This window comes from Adelges cooleyi, unplaced genomic scaffold (assembly GCF_023614345.1).
Source record: "Adelges cooleyi isolate 19-005CV unplaced genomic scaffold, UGA_ACOO_1.1 ACOO_flye_CR_arks_rails_tigmint_CR_PRNA_108, whole genome shotgun sequence".
In the NCBI taxonomy this organism is placed as follows: Eukaryota; Metazoa; Arthropoda; class Insecta; order Hemiptera; family Adelgidae; genus Adelges; species Adelges cooleyi.
Genome location: NW_026095761.1, coordinates 1732282 through 1755337, shown reverse-complemented (window position 1 = coordinate 1755337; position 23056 = coordinate 1732282). Strand labels below are relative to the sequence as shown.

Here is a 23056-nt window from a genome sequence, read left to right as displayed (position 1 = left end):
GGATTAAATCGTGGGATTTTCCAAAAAAAAAAACCTAACCAGGCCGGCCGTATTAAGTAGGGACTCGTGTGGCGACTCGCTTTTAAAAGCCGCTATAAGTGCAATGTCCGGTATCGCGGACACGCCAATACTGTAAAAGCACTGCGATAATGTTTTTAGCACACGAATAAAAGAGACCCCATTCCGCGCGGGGCCATTTTTGGCCGGTAGTTGCGTTACGGAAAAATTCACAGGGGGGGGGGCTCTAACCCCGGCGGCCGCCGGGTGGGTTTTGAAAAAAAGTACCTCCCCTCATAATGCAAGAGTCCCGCTGTTATTGGCGGCGGAACAACTTATAGCGTCCGACCGGTAGAATGCTAATGCTAATGTTATAGGACAACGCCGTAATTAATCACAAGTTTATCCCAAAGGCGATAATAAATAGATGAAAAAATCTCAAAACGAAAAAACCAATCTGTGAAAGATAAGTATCCAAAATTGTATTCGCACAAATGTGTTACCTATCTGATGATGCCGTGCCTGAAATCCCAATACATATCAGTTTATTAAAATTACCACAATAATTAACAGTTGGTTGAGTTTTCATTTGACAAATTAATCATTAGTTAATAAGTAAATTATTTAATTAACTTTTTATTATTTATGTTTAAAATGTTAAAACTAGATGTAAATAATTTATAATTTTTCAGTTTTTTCCTTTTAAAATTATAAGCGGGGGGGGGGGGGCTGTGTTCATCTAGTCGATAGTTGAATAATTCAAAAAATTTCTTTTAAATTAGTCAAATACATGTCTCAAATATTGTACGACTTGTAAAAAACCCGTACTGAAGTAATCAAGTTTTACCTTAAACTAAATCTCATAATTTTCTAATTTAATTAAATACTTTTAAATCTATAATAAATCCATAATACGATGATAATTTTTTCCAATGTATTATATTGTATAATAAGCTTGCAATTGATTATTTCGGGACAATTTGAGTTTATTTACTTGTAGGGCCGAGCTATTTTATAACAGAAAAATAAATCAGTAGCCTATTGTTTTCCATTCGTCATTCACTATGTTCGTAAAAATGATAAAACTCAACAACGAGAGGGTTTGTGTAGAGCTTAACTTCTTCCAACCACCGTGAATGTATTTTAACTACCAATCCCGTCGAATAATAATAAACTGCAATTGTTTAAACCACCGTAACAATGTAATGCTAAAGTGACATCATGTAAAAAAAAATCTATTTGTTTTCTAAATCCGCAAAAAACAAGTAATTTAAAGGATATTGTTCACTGACCTAGTATCCTCTTCTCCATTCGTTATACAAATCCTGGTTACGGCACCGGACGGGTCCTGCTGGGAATTCGTGGTCGAGTGTTCACTTGAAAAGGGTATTAGTCATTGAGACTAGATTTTTTAAAACAACAAAAAACGTACAAAAAGAAAATATATAAAAGAATGGTATTATTGTTTATACCCCTGTGGTTTTCGCAAAGTGCAAACTAATATAATAACACATTTTTTTTTTTGTATATTTTCAAAAGTTTTCTTGCTTAAGAAACTTAGAAAAACTTGTACAAAATATTACTTACTCTCTAACTATGAACTACATGATGTAAAATTGTTTATTTTCTTTTTTAGGAGTATTTTATTTTTAAAAATTGGTGGACTGAGTTATCGAAAATTTAAAAACGCACAGATAAAATTCCCTACTAGGTATATACTGCGAATATTTAGTGATTTTATAACAATTCGGAAAAAAAATTAGTCAGTTAAAAAAAAAAAAACACTGGTTTGGATTGGCGGAAAACTATTTTGATGGAAAAAAATGGTAATTTTCCAACAGCCAAAACATAATTTCTATTAGTGTCATTAATGGTAATACACGCTCTAGTTGAGATTTTGTGAAAAATTGTCAATACAACACTGCTCAATAAATGAGTGGGCAGCGACCACCTAAACACACATTTTCAATGAACATGTGACCTCCGCGATCGCGTGTATTGACCTTTGTTTTTTCACGCGATTCCACTAAACGTGTCGGCAAACGTCTAATTAACAACACAACACGCATTGGAGTCTCGCCCGTGTAAACACTTTGACGGTCAATTAAACGTTGTTTAGTCGTTATCAAAATGGTATAAAAAAATAAAATAATAATAATTAAAAAAAAAATTAAACGAAAAACTAAAATATAATATATATATGAAAAACTAATATCATATCGTACCGAACACGTAATATAAATAGGCTGCGTTATCATACATAGGGGGCCCGGACCGTCCGCGATATTATGTTGTACATTTATTATTATTATTAAATAATCCTCGTCATCTCCATGCCAAGAAGTCGTTGCGGGCGATTTTTTATTTTATTTTTTTAACATATTTATATATATATATATTTTTTTTTTTACTCATAATATACTTTCACCGCGATTCGCATTGGCGCGACCGCCGGCAACACGCCGCAGCAGCCGCCGCCGCCGCCGCCGTAGACACCACGGCCGCGTGTTGGCCGCCGTATCGGTTTAACGTGTTGTTGGCGTCTGTCATTCGCGGCCGGCAGACGTTCGCCACTGTCCGCCGTCGTCCGAACGCGTTTCGCGCGGACACCGTTTCAGAGCGACTTCTTTTTTTTTTTGTGATTTCGGCGCGCGTTTTTTTTTCGGTGACAAAAAAAAAAAAAAATTTGGTCAATCCGATAATCGTACTTACGTTGCGCGCGTACATTTGTATTATACAACAGCTATTGCTGTTTTGTGATAATTAACATTGTTATCGTAGTAATAATAACAATAGCGATAAGACTACAGCTGCTGTAGACCGGTCGAATGTGCGGTCCGAAATGACGGTGGTAGCCGCCGCCGCGGTCATCGACGGTGCAGCGACAACAACCGGCGGCTGCTGCAGTTACTACCGGCAAAGGTCTACGTTGGTCCGCACCAGGTAGGTAATAAAAAACAAACCCGTGCACGGTTTTATTTTTATTTTCAGCACGTATAATTACCGAAAATTAGGGTTTGGAAATTAATTTTAAACCGATAAAAAATTCAATTAAAACAAGTTTCTATGGTCGTTTTTTGATTCAATTAGTAGATACTAATTGAAAAAAATCACAAAAAAAAAAACGGTATTGTACAAATTACCCAAACCCAAATGTTCAATAGTATAAAAAAAAAAAAGAGTTATAATCCTTTGAATATATCAACAATACGTCAAATATAACAATATATTGTATTTTATAACTCATTTAATAAGATATTCCTAATTTAGGGATAGGAAACATTTTCAAAAACTTATAAATGCGGTTAGGTTAACAAAGGTGGAACTATTTTTTTTTTTTTTTAATGAGATTTCATCTTTGATTATTACATTGTTTTGAAGTGATAAGAACCAAAAGATACAAGTAAAGTTTTTGTTTTCAAAAACAAGATTCGAAATAAATTTCATTTTGCTTTCCCGTAAGATTTTATAAAAATTATTTATACCTTTTTAGTTTTCGTCATATAATTGATTTACATGTTATTAAAAACTAGACGTAAGACGAATCGTATACGATATTGTATTAATATTTGCAACATTATTTGATGCAATTTAAATTATAGAGAAAAGACATATTTTTCCTTAGGCCAAATGTTAAATGATTAATGTTTTTTTTTAATATGATAGTATTATTGTAAATTTACCGACAACAGTGTGTGTTAACGGGTTCCGATTTCACGTCCTATGAAATATATTTTTTAAATTATGCAGACAGAAAATAAGACATTTTTTTTAAAGTTAGTTATCAATTAACATTTTTAGTTTACCCTAACAATTTCGACTATAAATTTTTCGCTTAATTAGCTGTGGAGGAACGAGAAAATAAATTAAATAAACGAGTAAACAAATCCAGTAAATAATTTGTGTTAACAACAAATCGAGTAAATAAATCCCATAAAAAAAAAAATAGTAAACAATGTTTAAGTAGGGCAGATTTTGATTTAACTCAAAAGTGTTACCAACATTTTGAACTGACCCCTAGCTATGAAACAAATTCATGTTAAAACTATTAAAAGCATTAATACCTAATTATATTTCTATAATAAAATAAATTGTCAATCTACAATCATCATTATAAAAAAATATACTTTAGCTGTGATCTGGGTAAAAAAACTTAGCAAAAAAGGTCATTGTATACTCATTTTGAATATTGAACGTATTTTGTTAGAAGGATATCAACTTTTGGTTTTCTAAGAACAACCTAATACGCATAAATAAAATACCAAAAATGTTTACTTGCTCATAACCGATTTTAAATAAGTATTTCATACGTTATAAGCATTTTAAAGTGAGTTCTACTTATTTGCTAGATTTATATCAATAGTTGTACATATAAACGGAGATGTGAGGGTGAAGCTTTATCCTAATTAAAATACTCGGTGTCGCATTTGTGAACTACACGTGCTTTGTATTAAGTAGGTAAATTTCCGAACAAATGAGTAAATCTGAAAATAATATTTTTATTTTGAGTTTGGCACATTTATTCGGAAAATGGATAGGTTTTTGGGTGTTATAAGTTTGTAACACAAGCTTTCTTTTGAAGAGGACCAACCGAACCGAACTATAGTTTAGTAATATGTTTTTGGGTTGGGATGTAAATACGTACAATGCTTTTGTGTCTAAACGAACTCGTACATAATGTGTGAAACTTTTAATTCGTATATAATAAATTCACATTTATAATTTACAGCTTGAAACTGTTTGATAGTATATTATATTTATTAGCCGTTAGGGGTGTGTAAGCTTTCGAATATTCGACCGTGATTTCATAAAATACTTTTAAGGGATAAAATATTTGAATTTTTCATTAAGTAATGAAGATTATCTAATTTATATAAAAATTGCATTTTCCTTCTATTTAATACATTTAGACAAGATCATTTTGTGTAGATATATACAACTTTTTTTTTTTTTGAGTCCACCTAAAAGGTTTTTTTTCATAATCTCCACGGTTTTGAATATTTTAGATATTTTTTTTATAAATTATATAACAAACCGCTTCTAGCGCCGCCCGCTTAAATTTGGCTGTCGAGTATTATTATGTTTTATTATGAAAGCGAAACGAGCGATTAGTAAATGATTATGCTAACAGAATAACAATATACCTTTTCAAATATTGAAATATCGCGTTTACATTAAATAAATATTACCCAATTCTTTATTATCAACTTACTAGGATAATGAACAGACACGTTAAATTATAATGCTATTGAATAATAATGCGTTTTTTGACAACGAAACATATCTTCAATATCTTTTTAAATTATTATTAATATTATTATCTTGTCTTGGTGTTTTTGTATTGTAAATAATAAACGGTTTTTTATCATTTTATTTTTTTTCCAACAGCTTTCTTGTTTTAATCAATAGTAGCCTATTAAAAAAAAAATTGCCCAACATTTCAGAACTCTAGCTCGACTTTAATTAATTCCTCATCATTTTTTTTCATTAGGTAACATGGGAAATTAAAATTTTTTAAGGGACAAAGGGGTTGAACCAATTTTTGATGTCGCAGTTTAGTAAATAATTGTCTACTATTTTTAATTTTTTACTGCCAAATCTCATGCTAAAAGGGGATTGGTCAGGCAGTAACCTTGTCTAGCGTCTGATCAGTTATTTTGTTATTATACAGATATGAGTTGCTATTGTTTAATAATAGTAAATGTTAATAATAAACAACGCGTGTTAATCGTGCTACACGCTAATTTTTTAGCTATCGTTTAATAATAATATATATTTTTTCTGTTTGTAGACGGATTGTTTTGTTTATTTATAACGACTCTGTTCGGTGATTTATAATACAAGTATTTGTGAATAATTATTATTAATTGCTGCGTTAGACTCTAACACTAGATACGTCTGAGCCTTGGTCCAGTGGTAACAGCATAATAATAATAATATAGTCTCTGCCAAAACTTTTAAAACACATTTTAGAAAAACTTTGACCGACAGCGGAAGACAATATTTGTACAATCTAATGAAATCGACTTTGTACTTTCACAACTGCCCAAATTACTTCTGATATATTTTAAGCAGTTCAAGTAGATCGATTGATATATTGAAAACTATTTTGGAATCATCAGCTCTTGTCTAAATATGATGAAACAAACAAACCGTTGGCGTGCACGTCATTCGAGTGTGACCCGTTTCACATTTAATGCACAATAAACGAATGCATTATTGCATTAGGTGCATTGTTGCACCTTTGATATCCTCAATTTTATTACATGTGTATTGAACTGTCTTTTGCATTTTAATCGTTTTATTTGTATTCGAATAACAACACTAAATAATGTGACGCGAACGTCTGATGATTTTATTTTTTTTTAGTCAGTTAATTTACTTTCAGTTTTTTTTGCCAAGTATTGCAAATTAAGCAAAAACGTATAAAGCAAGTATCTGTTTCAGTAATGACTATTTTAACATTAAATGTTTTCAAAGGTTAGGTTAGGATCTATGATATCATACCGGCTATCCCATAGAAATAAACAATACTTAATAAGTAGGTATAATAATAATAATAAGTTTACATTATGACAAGTTAATGACAAGTTGGTAACACTTATTATTTACCATCGAAATGTAAAGTATGTATGTTAGAGTTTTAGCTAAACGTTTTGGTGTATCGATTATTTGACCAGCTAATATATTTTTCGACTTTCTAAAATTAAAAAAAAAATGTAGCTTCAGTGATTCTGCGTATTTGTTAAATATAAATGTATTTTGTTAAGTTTATGTACATAAATGGTTATTGTGGTTATACATTTTGTTTAGTGTATACCAATTGAGTATTTTTAGTTTATACGAAAATTAAGATTTACACTATATTTTGTTATACTATTTACTTGGCCAAAGAAATAATATGTAAGAAACATTCCAAGAATTAGCTCAACTTAAAAACGTTTTAAAATAAACACTTAACAGTAATACAAACAAGAAATAAAAATGTTTTAAATGAAAATACTGGGTTCCTTTTAAGTATTATTGTTTGCAAAGTAAAAAATAGGTTCATGTGGGGTTATTGTAAATACATTCTTTGTATAGAAATACTTTACAATGATGTAACCATGTAATGTTTTACTTGGGAGGTCAAATACAAATTTAAATTGCATGTGTTTATTTGTATAAAAATTGTATAATTACTATTACCCTGCTCAATCCTATATTGTAGTATACTTAATATCAATTTTTTTTTTAAATGAATATCTGTTTTCTTATGTAGTTATCATTCTAATTTTTATATGCATGACATATAAGTCATAACGCATTGTACCTCGACCATTAAGAATGATAATTAAATAAATGGAAATACTTACACGTGACTTGTCATAGGTGGATTTAAACATTTTCCCCTTCAAGGCACGAATATGACTTCGGTTATTCCTACTTCTTAAGAATTGTTTTCTAAATTGCAAGAGATAATATTATGCCCCCACTTCACAAACTTGTTCAGTGGAGTCCATTATCTTCTTAAAGATATATATGAAAATAAATATGTGCTTTGCTTTTAGAAGTCCGATTTAACGTATTCCATGATACATACTATAATTCTATTGAGGTTGGATGATCTTGTATAAGTCATTTTACAAACAGTTTTAGGTCAGTTGTTTAGAAACACATTTCCTTCCTTTCTGTTTGTAGGGTTTGAAAAGAGCTCTATGAGTGATAAAAAAAACTAGCTGTTGTTCCACAACGTTCTGTTAGCATGGCTGTATCTGTATGTTCTTTTTATATACTTCGCCCCTTACAACCAATGGTTATGGTGATTCTTATGGTTTGTTTCTTGCTTGTCGCGAAAAATCCACTTTGCCAATCATTTCTAAACTAAAAAGTTTTCCAAACTGGGACACGAACGAAAAGCATTATGGTCAATTTGATTATGGTTGCACTCCGAAATAGTACGTGATCTCTAATACCGATTAAAGGACAACACATATTAAAAGATTAATGATTAAGGATAATCACATATTATCTAAAATTAATTTTGGAAATAAACTGAATTTCACTGTATAAAATTAGATCCGTAATAACCTTAGTAGGTATTAACTACAAAATATTTTCACTGTACCTATTATTGATGAAAATGATAAATTTATCGTTTCAACATTTGATAATTAAATATGACCTTTTTGAAATGAACTCAGTACTTTTATACGATATCCTATACGTTATTACAGTTTATTTATAAACCGCAAATCACCGAAAATATCTTTGTTTGAAAAAATAAATAAATTAAAAAAAGAATATTTTTTATGGAATTGTTTTTGGCATAACATAATGCGGTCGAAAGTGTTTAAAACCATCATTATCAACTAACGAACATGTCTTTTACTACACAGTTTAATACACACATATAAAAAAATATAAAATATATATATAAACTAATTTACAAATTACAGTTTTTTTTCATCTCGCTTAGTTTTTAATTACTCTAACGAAAACAAAAACTCGGACAATAAATCATATTTAAGTGATTTTTTTTTTTTAACTGCCGCCGTGAATGTCGTGTAAAAATAACTTTTTACGCTTTGAAATAAACACAATTTGCAACCTAATGGAATTAATTGGTTGTAACCGCTGTAACATCTACATGTTATACTGTAACACTATTAAGATCGGACAAGTTAATGGTTTACGCTATAACTTTAGTCAAATGAAATTTTAATACTCGAGTTACGATTATTTAAGTGTTGATAAATTATTATAACGTTAACTTTGTAAATTTCAAAGATAATGTAATTGTAACATGATATCATTTTGTAGCGTGTCACCATTCATCCCTAACAAATGCTACCAGGATGATCGAGGAGTGTTGCAGATTTTGTTGAGTATAGCTGTACCCGTGGAGGTCAACATTTTCGTACATGACCATATTTAAATGTGTTTACCGATTTTTGTTTTTCCACTCTTGTTGATGACCAAGCCTCGAACAGTATAAAAACATATTATTACGGCATAACGCGATAATAGTATTATGTACAGTAGAAAAATCATGTGGGTGCGAATTAGCAACAGCTGTACAATGATCATACGTTATTAATGTGCATCTTTATCGTTGGATAAGTGTCGTTCGGGCCTGTATAATCGCCGGGCCTTTTAATTGGCATTCGGACTATTGTATTATTGCAATTAATGTATTTTAAGAGGTGCAAAATCAAAGAACAAGTCTCCGTACACTTATTTATTTTGCGCAATTGTTACGTTATAACGTGCGGTGCAGGCACAATCATCGGCCGACGTGAAAGTTCAACTAGCGAGTGGTTTATCAGGTGAGATTTTTTTTTTTTTGCACGTGCTAGAAAACGTTAAAGATGCGTGGGACGATTCCTCACAAACACGCTTAAGCGTTAATGTTCTTTTTTTTTTTTTTAATTTCCAGCCGTGCAGGTGATTTGTCGCACGTACGGCGTCATCGTTTGCCTAACACAATAAACGGCACATAATATTATAACGGCTAATAATAATAATGACAACATTAATGTACGGACAATATATTACAGTGTGTGTGTACCTTCTCAATAGGACTATTGTAACACTTTTTGTATGAGTAGCGGGCATCTCTCTCTCTCTTCTCGCCCACATTTGAATAGATTGTTTGGAATTCTCTTCTTTTTTTTATCTAATGCGGGTGCCCTCCAGAAGTTGTACCTACGACTATGGGTTTCCCTTTTTTTTTTTTTCAGGTCACTATAATATTATAACGTATCGATAGGCTGTGTTTTTTTTTTTTTGCCCGCAACTATACGTCATTTCTTTTTTAATACGGGTTTCGTCGTATGTGTGTGTGTGTGTTATGTCGGTTTTTTTTTTAGGTCACTCGCGCAAATACCGGACACGATAAGGACACCGGCGCGCACCGTTTATACATAACAATTATTATATTATTATATCTGTATACATTACCCATTAATACATAATATATATATGTGTATAAATATATTATGTATGTTATCGCGTTCACAATGTGCGTGCGAATGCCGGTTTGTTTTCGAAACGGAATTATAATAATGGTAATTATCGTTATGTCTATCCATTTGTCTCTGGAAGCCGAAAGTCGCACTCGCACTCGGGCTTGGGTAAAAGCGAATTTCGGACATTTGATCGCCCCGAGGGACGTAGAACAGAGCCCAATCGATATTCTATCCTGCCGACCAATGTGAACTCCATAAAAATAAAATAATATCACGTCGCGGCGGTTAGTTAGTCACCGGAACACTGTCATGGAAAGCTCATGTAAAACACACCGTGCATCTATTTAGTTTGCGCTTCCTTCAGTGCAGTTATCTCCAAAAACATTTTTTAGGTAGGTAATTGTCACTTGTGTCCTTTTTGTTCTCGCCACTCCAATTGTAGATATACAGAATATATTTAATTCACTTCAACTTGTAGTGTACTTAAACCCAAATATACCTAACCATTAAAACATATTGCGTTAGACGTTTTAGTGTCGTTTTCATTGATCGTTACTTAACTATAGTAGATGAATTATAAAATGATATGTACATAATTGTATGACAGATCCACTGCCCACGCTATTTATATATCATCATCGACGGTTAATATCTTTTAAAAATCCAATGTTATTTATGTAGTATGATTTTATTTCATTTCCGGTCCACTCGATGGCTATTGCAGTTTCGTACTAAGTAATTGCTATTATCGTTTTAATTGGCTTCCGTATTAGAGATTTAGATCAAGAAATTCCTTTTTTATTCGTAAGCTTTTGTCTAGATAATATATGTATAGGTATATATTTATTTATTTATGTTGCGTTGAATAAGATAGTAGAACAGTAGAATAAATTTAACTTTGAAATGGTATTCAAACGATTGTGACACAGTTGAAATAAAACATTTATCATTTCAAAACCAATATATTTGCAACTTGGCATTGTAGCTAAAGTATCATTATGCAAATCTTATGCTAATATTTAAAACAAATTATGAATACATAAAGTCGGTTTCGAACAACTTATATTATATTTATCTGAAAATGTATAATTCTTCTTAGGTTAATTTTTTTAAATTAATTTTACACTGAGTTATGTAAAAAAAAAAACTAATAGCACGAAGCCAATAGGGGAATAGATCATGATATTAGAGTTTATAAGTTTGTAATTTAAACAAGAAAGAAAAATAGATAATACAATTTTTTTTTTTTAACAAAAAACTTTTCAATATGTCTAATAAAATCAAAATGTTTGAAACATGCCAACCAACAAAATAGGAAAATTAAATAAAGAGAATAATTGAGGTGATTTGTGTATCACGGAAGAAGGGAAGGAAATGAGTAATGTGGGTAATAGAGATTAGTGTAGAGAATTTTAGTGGAAATGGTAGGCCTATAAAATAGTGGCTGGAAGTTATAAAGTACAAACAAAGACATAAATGAGATGTGCAGAATGAATACGAATTAAGCGATATATTTTGTGGAGTTGGGGGGATTTGAGACTCCATTTGTATAGGATAAGGATAAAAAAGAAGAAGGACTCTAAATGTATAATATTTTTAACTAACAATAAATGCAATTAAATTAACACTGCAACTAGAACACTACGGATGAGCGGTCGCCATCATTTCAAAATGTTTTACCCCTTATAAAATCATTCGTCAAAACTTTATTAATTGCAACGGTAGTTAAATCCATATAGTGATTGCACTATATGGATTTAGCTACAACTTTATTTATGTACTTTTATTATTAGTGATTTGACATGCGAGGGCCATACTATTTGTTGTGTTAGTTCAGACAATAAATTAAGGTAAGCGTGCGGATTGATATTAAATTCTATCGGTCCCTATTGTACGTATTACTTGTGTGCAGCCTATTGGTGAAGTTCACCCTAAGTCTTGTGCAAATCTTTTTCAATCGCTATATGCATGTCTGGTGGTGTCCTAATCCGTACACCTAAAGACGTGTACGGTTTCTACTATAAGGGTGGCGTCGCATCGTCTACACTATATACTTGTTAAATACATAATAAATGTTTATATTCTGACTAGAACACTGTCATTGGCGGAATTAAATCACGGCGCCGAAACTACTGACTGATAAACGAGGTGACACTCGCCGGATATTATTTTTACCTTGTATATTATACTATATTTGTATTATATAAAAGTGGAACAACAAATTAAGTCCCGTAAAAGAAAAACGAGAAGTACATTGTTGTAAGTATAATAATTAAATGCCAAAAATGAGAAGATCAACGTGGCTGCGGTATTAATAGCAACGTGAAAGATTCAAAACTGTCTTGTGTTTAAACGACATTTATCATTTTACCAAACAAAATAAGTCTTCTAATCGTCCCGAGGCGATAAGAGTCTAGAAATGATTGCGTTGTACAACTACTCAAAACCCGTAGACCTATGATTAATACTGTGGATCCTATAATGGTTTAAACTTGAGCTATACGATTTTAGGCCCTAAAGTTATAAAACGCTAGACAGTTAAACACAGTAAGTAATTAAGTACGATTTTATTATTTTCAAGACTATCTGGAAACAGATTGTGCACCTACATTGTTGAGACACTAAGCCATTAAAATACAGAGACCAGAGTACTCAACTAATGAAAGGCTTGCGTAGGATTAGAGGCAGACGATAATATAAAATACTTTTTTTGGTCAATTATAATAAAATTTAATGTTATATTATGTTTTTTTATTATTTTTTTTTATCAATATTTTATATTAGTTGAACTAATCATAAACTTAAGCATATCTGCCGAAAAAACCTGATTCCCGATATTTTTTTCTAATTAAATCTCTGATTCAGAATCGGATTGTGCACTATCGGCTAGTGGTCAATAATAATATGATCTATTATATATCACGATATTTGTTCAATAGACTCACATGATTTTCTATACACATTTTTTTTAACGGGGAACAACAGTGATATTATGTCATGTAAAAGTACACGACCTGAAATGTTTACAATAAATTACAATTATGTATAAGCAAGTAACGTGTATAATGGAGCGATGCGCAAACTAATTCATAAGCGTTTAAAAAAAAATAGCCTCTTAAGCATTAAATAGTGATTTGTGATTAGTCTATTAAATAATACATTTTAATAATTCAGTAAAAAAATGTATTGATTCAAAGCATATCAGTGATCACAAAAAATGTGTACTTAATTCCGTTATTGGGAGTTCATAGACGTTTAAGCTAAATACAATACTATATTTATCTTTGACACTAGGGCTGCACAAACAAAACAATTTCTAGCCTTTATAGTTTATGCAATTGAATTGTTTTATTTTTCTTGGGGGTCTCTTTGTGTTTGTTTAGAGAGTTTAAACCAAATTTTCCTGTGCACAGTAGGTATAACCAGCTACAGGCTACATACAAATTTTTCTGCTTAACTTATATTGTTTTATATTTGTATGATCAATATACTTATACTTATACTTTATTGTTACGACGTTACGCCGAAGGGATAAAGAACGGAATTTCAATTGGAGTTAATCAACGCGAAATTCGATTTCAGTCAACAAACTGTGAATTGTGTTTGTTTTCCTTCGAGGATGCTTCTTGTTTGCTACGGTGGTTTAAAGAGAAACACGATACAGCATAATATTGTTTTGTATCCGAACAAAACGCCATCAAATTATTATCGCGTTACTTAACTTAGGTTACAATGTAATAAAACATGTCAAGCTCACAAAATTGTATTATATGTCTACCAAAATTGCTAAACTTTCGTTTTAAATGTTTATTTATTTATGTTTTTAATAAATCATCCGTCATCGTTGAGTTAATTCACGTTTTGTCATTATAATTATTTAACAAATTATGTATTATGCATATAATATATTATGAACAGATAATAATGTTTATCATATTGTGCACGCTTACCTAATAACATGTCGACAAAACACGAAATTTTTAACGTGCATTCGTGTTACAAAAAAAACTCTGTAAATACATAAAATGCATGCCAAGTAAACAAGTAAAGCTACAATTATTATAGTTCAGCAGTTGACTAGAGTAGTGATATACGTATACTATTTTTCTAAGTAGTAAAAAAAAAATAGATTATCATTGGGGCCAGTACTAAATACAAATAATTTAGTTTTTTTCAGCTCTTATATATTCTTGTAAAACATAATTTGATTTGTTTAATTTTCATGAATTACAAAAACAGTATCATGTCCTTAATGTCTATTTTTAAATTTATAAAAGTTTTGTAGTCATTCGATTACGGTGATTTTGAAGAATTTAACAGTTTAAATGTATGACTAAGTCAAATTTATTCCAGCCATGAATGTATTATAAAAATAATTTGCGTACGACATCACGAGGTTTATTTTTAAGTCGCGTAGTAGGTGCAGAGATATTTAGTTTCTCAAGTTTTGTCTTTTAATATACTATAATGATAAGCTACTAACATTTATGCCGAGCATATACAGTAAGGTTATTAGTCACCGGTAATATAAATGTATACATATAATATCGAAAATAATACATAAAATATACTATGAACTCCTTACATTTTATTTTATTTTAATAATTTGTCGATTTTTAACATATGCTAACATAGCATATTGTATTTGTTGAAAATATTAATTTCCGCAATGTTTCCACAAAAACTCTTCAGACAATTTAAAGTTCTAACTAAGTGTTATAACGTAATATTATTTTATAAAAATGATAACTTGCATACCTAATTCTGATGTTTTATGCTTAAACGATTCTTGCTCTCTCGCGACGAACATGATTGTTTATTTTAATGAAAGTGACTGAAACACAAAACAATTAAATGGGGAATTAATATTTTTTAAAATTTTTGTTTCAATGTAGTTTTGACTTTTTTATATTATATATATTTTTTAAATCAACAGATTTGTTGGTGGCTGAACTCGTCAACGGGTCATGTTTTGGCTGGTCGTATTGGTGTGCTTGCAGTTGGCCACGGATGGACGGACAGATGAATTTGTTCTTGGTTATTTGACTGGCTCCAGAAGACGTCCGGGTGACATCACGTACTCGAAGCCTGGTCGCATGATAAGTGGAGCGATATCGTTAGCAACAGAAGAGATAAACGCAGGCATATTTAAAGATAAAGGTAATGTATAAATTGCTTTGTCACACTTATAATACATAAATGCTGATCAATATACAACATTTACATGTACACTCTTCTTATTTATCTTTTTCCTATTAGAATTTAAAAAATGACTGCGTTTAGCTTATGACTTTTGTCAGACTTTTCTAACTGGCCGATAAAATGGCAAGTGGAGCATATTTTAGTGGTAGATGTGAAATGTCATAAAACCCAGAAAACTTTGAAAACTGGCTCTTAGCCTTAAGATTTGGCAAGAATAATTAGTAAACGAAAGCTTTATTTAATTTCACCACATTCCTATATTCGACGAACCAGACTACAGTAGAGTGATTTCATATTGACAGTTTAAACTATTAGCTAATCTCAATATGGAACACGCAGAATCAAAATAACCTTAATTGGTTTAAAGCCAAGATCAATGACACAACCGTCAACATGTGTTGAGATATTTGAACCCATTAGAAAATCATTTACTGGGAAACGTCATGGTCTTTCATTTATCAATATTTAGTGTCAGACCTATGTAGCCCATCCATTTTACAGCTTCATAGCATTCGATTCTCATCAAACACTTCTTGTTATCCGCGAAACAATATCATTTTTTATGATGTAAAACACCATTAACAAACAGCCACAATAAAAAACGAGACTGTGAGACAAATTAATCTTACATAAATACTCACAGCTTGACCGTTCAGTTAACCCTATTCATAAAGTTAATTTCAAAGTTTATACAAGCGCATAATGTATAGACTTATTTTTAATTTAAGTTACTATAAAACAAGTGGTAATATTATTAAGTAGTTTTTAGTTTGTTTTTTAAAATCAATTATACATTAAAGGAAGTATTACACTACAGTAGGCATAGGAAGTATTTTAAACGCAAAAACTGAAGTATAACAAAATAAAGCCAGTGTAAGTTACTCATTGTCGTCGCATGTTCAAACCAACTATACGAGTTATAAACCAAAAAAATGTCTTCTAACTGGTTTAGCAGTTTAATTTTTATTTTCAAAGAGCCATTAATTTTTTTCCAAAATAGCTCTTCTTAACGGGTGTACATGGGAACGTTCTTCTCGGCTAGGTTGAATTGCTTAAGAAATTAATATCAAACACTTTTTATTCTTTCCTCGTAATATCCATTTAAGGTCCGAGGACTTGTTTTAAACTATTCTTCTATATACAGACGAATAAACTTTGTCTAACTTGGAAGGCCCCGTATAATTTATAGTAGCAACTTTAAATTAACCTTCAACTTTCAATTCGCAGTCACTGTATAGACGTACAATAGTGTTTTGGTTTTTCGAATACACTTCATTCCAGAGATACTGCACATGAAGAATTTCATATCGCCATAGTTGCTGGATAAATTTAAACCTAATGGTTATAGTAGATGGTTTAATTAATAAAGTATTTAATTACAATTAATAAGCATAATAGGGGTTTCTTACAATATAGAAATTCGCAAAACGAATAAACTTTTACACAGTAGTGTATTTGTCGTAGTCGGCCTTTTATGTTAAATTATTGGTTTTCCGTTAAATATAATATGAGACCCTTAAATCAATAAAGGATAAATTTAATTGGAACTCACGTTAGCTCATTTACACGTTTAAGCCATATAGTATAATGTATACCTATATTATTTATACTACCTGTATTATAATTCAATACCTAAGGTGTTATAAACGATGTGTAGTGTTATAGTACTGGAGTACGTTGTACTATCTATAGTATATAATTGATGTTCAAAGCATTAGTGTTTTTTTGAAAAGGAAAGAGTATAACAATTTATGGGAGTTTTTAAAAAACATTTGGTAATGATTTCATCTACTTCGAGTACCTAGGTAGAAAGTTTCTTTTTTGATAAATAGCCAACGATCCGAGATTAAGAAATCGGCACTATTATTATTATTTATAAATACATTTTTTTAATGTTTTTTTTTTTTTCAGGTCATTCTTTACGATTTCTAGTGTCCGAAACTTATGGTGAAGAAACAACTAGCATTTTCGAAACTGCGGAATTGTGGAAGAAAAACATATCAGCTTTTATTGGACCTCAGGAAACGTGCACACATGAAGCAAGAATGGCGGCTGCTTTCAATTTACCTATGATTTCCTATGTAAGTCAGTATAATATTAATAAGTATTTTGATGCGGATGAAGTAATAATTATTAAGTATTCTAACTTGAGGTTGGCATGTAGTTTCCATATAGTTTAACATGCTAACCGCTCTCTCAGCTAATAGAGTTAATGATTTCGGTTAAATTTTTAATATTCTAAGGTACTATTATTAAATTTTATCGAATGGCGTCTTATGTATTTTGAATTTTATGATTAGTTTTCATTACCGTTTATTAGCAGTGGAGCATAGTCATTAGCGGATATATTTTTTTATGGAAAAATATACATTTAAATATGTTGACATGAATATGACTATTATGGGTAGCCTAACCTAAACTTCCCGATAGTGAAAAGAAACAGCTGATTACGGATGCTGATAAGGCGTTAGTGATATTATGAGAATAATGTAAAGAGACAGTTGATATAATGGCTCCTGATAAGAGAAAGATGTTAAGCGATCTGTAACAAAGGGAGGGGAAGGTATGATATTGTAGATAGAGGGAGGGGACGGCAATTGAACATATTCAAATATGTATTCATACACATATTTGAAATTATAGAGCGTGGTTAATGTGTTATATTAAACTTTTCTTATTATATAGGTACCATAAGACATACACTCATGGTCCAATGTTATTCCTTTAAGAGAAAAACAAATTTTTGTCATCAATATTATTTCTCATAGCTAGAGACTCTTAAGGAAATCTTACGAAATTATTGAAAAAACTAACTTTTCCAAGTGTGTCGTCGGTCGGACGGAAATCGATCAAAAGCTCTCTCGAATTCCAAATATGTTATAGATTTGGTGGGATTACTTACCCGCGACCTGCGTTCTATCTTTCACGTTGAGTAGGGTCAAACCAAATATGTCCCTCGGTGATCGATCGTGTTGTGTCAGTGATGAACTATGTAGATTAAGTGTTTCCGCGCGACTTGGTCTTATATCTATTTGCGGTTAACGGTTACGCTTTATACACATTGTATACGTACGAGACGTGCCGGCAAAGCGGAATAGTTTAATTTAACTTGTACGGGACCAGAAAAGAATACTGAAATTTTATCATGCAGTTTTTTTTGAACTCGAACCCTAAGGTAAATAGCGGTTTTGAACATTTCATTATTGCCGACGACCGGACTGTGCGTGTCGATGGTATCGTTGTAATAACAATAATTATTGATGATGTCTTTGGCCTCAGCCCTTGGCCGCTGGCCCGTTAGCCCTTGACGTCAACAGTGAGGTGCTAATGTAGACTCGAAAAGCGAACGGCTATTTATTCTTTCATTTTTTAACATCCAATGTGCGTGGCTTATAATCCGGAAGCGGTTTGAAATCGTTCGATAAAAATCTTACGGCCGGAGTTGACACGGTTATAATACCTATACATCTATGAGTCTAATAATAGCCGGCTTGTGACGTGCGGAACCGGCAGTTATCGAAAAAATCACCTAAACGCTATAAAAGTTTTTACTTTTTTAATAACAACTTTTGTGAAAAACTCTTAGTATTTTTTTCGGTGAAAACTTTTACTTTTTTTACAACCACTGCCGATTTTAGTTTTATGTATTTCTTCTCGCGCATTTTGTAAACTAAAATAGACACCGTAGGTACATGTATTATTATAATATAAAGGCTCCTGTTTGGAGTTCTCTCTAGAGCATTATCCAGTATATTATGCCATCATTTTGTTTATATTTGTTCATACAAGTACCAGTTTAAAAATACATGTGCAGAACTATTTTATTTAAAAATACATTTGAGTAAACTCGAAATTCTGCAGAATGTCATAGACTTGCTATTATTTGGCAATACGTGTACGTTTGAAAGAAAATCTATCAACGGTGCTTTTTGTCGCAACTTTTTTTTTACATTCAGTAGTAAAATAGTATGTTCTAATACGAGTAAAATATTAGTTAAGACTTTTGGTACTTCAACTATTGAAACCAATGTACTTATTTATTGTTTTTAACTGTATAACCTGACACATTTCGGCCTCCCTCAAAGAATAATCGTGATAGATTTTAGGGTTTTGCTTAAAATTCGAAAAGTTTTAATGCGGACTTCATAGGATAGGTGAACTCTATTAGTAAAAATAACATTATTTTATTTCCCACATTTTCTACGGTAATTATTATCTGTAAAGCGACGCTGGAGCCAAGCCATACAATGCGATACACATGTTCAAAGTCTATTTTATTTTGTCTTTTACATTTATCATTTTATACACACAATCATTTTTTTTTTACTATGTCTGGTTTGATTATATTCGCTTGTCACTTTTGATAGCTTTAAATGTGCTTTCTTCGAGGCAAAATGGTCCGGGTTGACCAACGTTTAATGTCAACCCACGCTTTTACGACTTTCCAAATTATACATCCTTGCACAACCTTCGGTTTTGTTGTACGTTAACCTTGTGTTATATTAAGCCCTTAAAACTTTGATTTCCTGCAATTATTGTTGTTTTACTGCTTCTAACCATGGCATTTCCCTAGATGCCATGTGAATCAGTTGTTTTCTGTATTGCTATTTTAGTTTTCTACCCAAAAGGTAATTTTCTGAGTTAAAAAAAAAAATCTCAAGAGGTTTTTGTTCAAAGTACTGTAGCTCGAGGCACGAATTTCATACCTATAGATTTTTATGATTCGTTTTTATTACTTAAGGTTATAACTCTTTAAACATTTCTTGTCACCGGTTTAATAGAATTTTTTTTACATAAACATAGGTAGGTATTGTAACATATCTGAGTATTTATTACAACATCTGCATTTTGTGCAGATTTTTAAAATTTTCCTAAATCGCTTATTTTTAGCAACTGAAATGATATTATTAGCTCTGTTTTCGAGTAAAAAAGATAATTAAGAATTATTTGTTTGGTTTTGTATAAAAAGTTAAAACATTAATTGAATTTGTTTAAGAGTTCATTTAAAAGAGATTGAAAAAAGCTCTTGTAGAAACTATAGAAATAAAGTACAACAATATACAGGGTGATCTGATGTGAGACACTCATTTCCTCGGAAAATATGAATATTTTTTAAGTTATTTTTATCCTATACGTGTACATATGTATTTTGAAAATGTTTAACATCTTCCTTCATACATAATAAGACTATACATTTTGTTTTTTCAAATGCAAACCATATTTTTATGTTGATAACTGGGTAGTAAATTATTAAATTTTGAAATTGTCGTTTGTATTTTTAATTTTTTAATAATTGGTTTATTACTTATGACTTTGATGTAAATTTCTTTGAATTTAAGATCACTTTTTGTTCAGTTTTTAAAGACCGAAAACTCAGCGAGTTACCTTTAAATAATAATATTGACCACCGTTACACATTTTTAAAAAATATTAATATATAAATAAGTGATTCTTTATCTGCCTGCTTTGTGATAATGATAGATGAGCGGCTCTTATCTACCTATTAAAACACAGTGACGGCTGCTAGTCTTAGTAATAACGAAAGAAAATTAACAACAGTTTGGAGAAAAATGAAAATCTTTACTAAGTCATAGCAAACGAACAGATTGATGAAAATTAAAAATGCAAACGCTAACATTTTTTGTCTACACATTTATGGAATTAAAAACAAGCCCGCATTTGAAAAAAAATGATGTTCATACTTCTTTTACGTACAAAGGGGGATGGAGAAGAATCTTATATCAGATGTATCACCCTGTAAATGCATTGATATCTTTTCCCCCATTTAAAACGAATAAACGTTAACAAATAAATGTCAACTGCTCTACTCGATTCCGGATTTTAATAATTAATTGAATTTAATTTAATTAGATTTAATTCCTACAGCGCGGGCCGTTTATGCGAAGTGTATTCGGTAATGTTATTCGTCTTAACGTTTTTATTGAGGTCATTATTTACTTTTTAATCGGGTTTTCACTTTTTATACGACACACAGTTACACCAACGACGTCGCGATGGTAATTATAATTATTGTAATTTGCAAAAATCGTTGTGATTTACGACCTTTGTGGGATGTCTGCCTCGACCGACCGCGAATGGTAGATAATATAGGCGTAATCATTTTGGCACTATCTCGTCAGAACAGACGGGTCGTACGCCTGTCAGAAGTAATGACGCATCTGAAAAGGGCATTAACACTCAGCCGAGGAAAATAATTAATACAACACCACAAAAATTGGACTATTGTACACAGCACGGTCTTTTGCGCCGCAGAGTACCGTAGTTACTAGTTATATTATGTGCAAATACGTTATAACATACACCACTATATGGTATAATATATTTTTAACGCCAAACAAACACACCGCTGGCCCGAACGATACATCTTTGATTTGAGGTTTGCACAATTATTTTTAGTGTTATTTAAAAGTTTAAAGTTTAGGACGGTATGAAGGGTATAGCATTCATTTTAACCGCGCGCATTACTTTACATTCCATCACGCTTCGGTCCTAAATTTTAAACATTATCAATGTTAAAAGCAATAATCCAAAACTAATTATGGATCAGCCAACATTATCTGCACAATATTCTTAATTTAAATAGCTAATTAAATATGTACATGCATTACCATTAAGAAGAAATGATAATTGATAACATTTTGAATATTATTGTATAGTCTAGTGTGTCTAAAAAGAAAAACTTAAGAGTTGCAATAATTTTTTTTAAAAAATGAGTGTCTTTATCCATAATGAATCACCCTGTACAGCAACCCTATATTGTTCACGTGGTTTACATGGTTTAATAGTATGACAAACAGACCGGTACGATATTAATATGATATCATAGAACATTAGCCAATATATTAACCTAGTTGGGCGGCGATTTATGTTCTGGGTCAATGATTTTCGCTCAGTAATAATAATACTAATATTTTGCCATACTTACACTCTATATAATATTATATCAACCGTGTTTTTGGCAAAACGACCAGATTCCGTGCACATGTATAGTTGTTGTTCCCCCGTCACCATTCGCCACGTCCAACTCCACCGTGTTTGGCATCCGACATCCGTCCGTGTTGTACGGCACCAATGTCCGCTTTGAAAAAATGATATTCATATATATATATATATATATATAAGAAAGACATAAGACATTGTAACAGGAACAGCAAACACCAAGATAAAATGTACTATGGCGTGGTCCTCCGTTTGATGCGGTGATAATATTGTTATATTATGATCTCGAGTAGTTTTTTGGCACTTATGACGGTCCAATGGCTAAAACCATAACGTAATTATATAAAAAAAAATACCACGTTGGATTGTGTTTTACGCATGTGGGCGAAAACAGCACTAATCATATTATTGCGTTATTATAATATAATAAACAAATGTAGGCGATACTGTATTGAGTACCTTGTTTTTATCTAGAAATATCATGTGCTTGAGCGTTCTTAAACATATTATATTTCCCATTTACTCGACGAATTTGGGTTGATCAAACGTTTTGTGACCTATATCGAACAATGAAATTTGATCTTATACCAGTCAAGTACGTTTTGGCCATCATTAATACAATATTTAACCCCCTCCGAAAAAAAAAAAAAAAACGCCAACTATACTTTACAAATTCACCAAGGTATAAAATCGTTAAAATAAATTTTATTGGCTGTGTTGTAAATAAATGTAACCTGATGGATAGGTACTAAAAACAGGTATATAATTGTAAAAACCAGAGTGTATATCTCCCCTCTCAAATATCGGATCGAAAATATAATTAACGCCCCAACGTAATTATTATGAATAATATCTTTTTTTAATTACTATTAATAAAATATTTAAATTTTACGAATAAGTTAATTAAAACAGAAAAAATGTCACAATTTCACGCATCCATAAAAGAA

The 23056-nt window shown here is 31.2% G+C and overlaps 1 protein-coding gene across 2 annotated transcripts in view; it reads left to right on the top strand.

Moving 5' to 3' along the window:
* Positions 1–2541: 2541 nt before the first annotated feature.
* Positions 2542–23056, top strand: part of LOC126838358 (guanylate cyclase 32E) — a 62667-nt gene continuing 42152 nt past the window's right edge. Inside the window, exons 1-3 of one of the 2 annotated variants that reach the window (XM_050572727.1) lie at positions 2542–2944; positions 14884–15107; positions 17061–17230. In XM_050572727.1, the coding sequence (XP_050428684.1) occupies positions 14915–15107; positions 17061–17230 (363 nt within the window). In that variant the 5' untranslated portion in view covers positions 2542–2944; positions 14884–14914. The remainder of the gene's footprint in view (positions 2945–14883; positions 15108–17060; positions 17231–23056) is intronic. The other variant, XM_050572720.1, reaches the window with a different exon arrangement.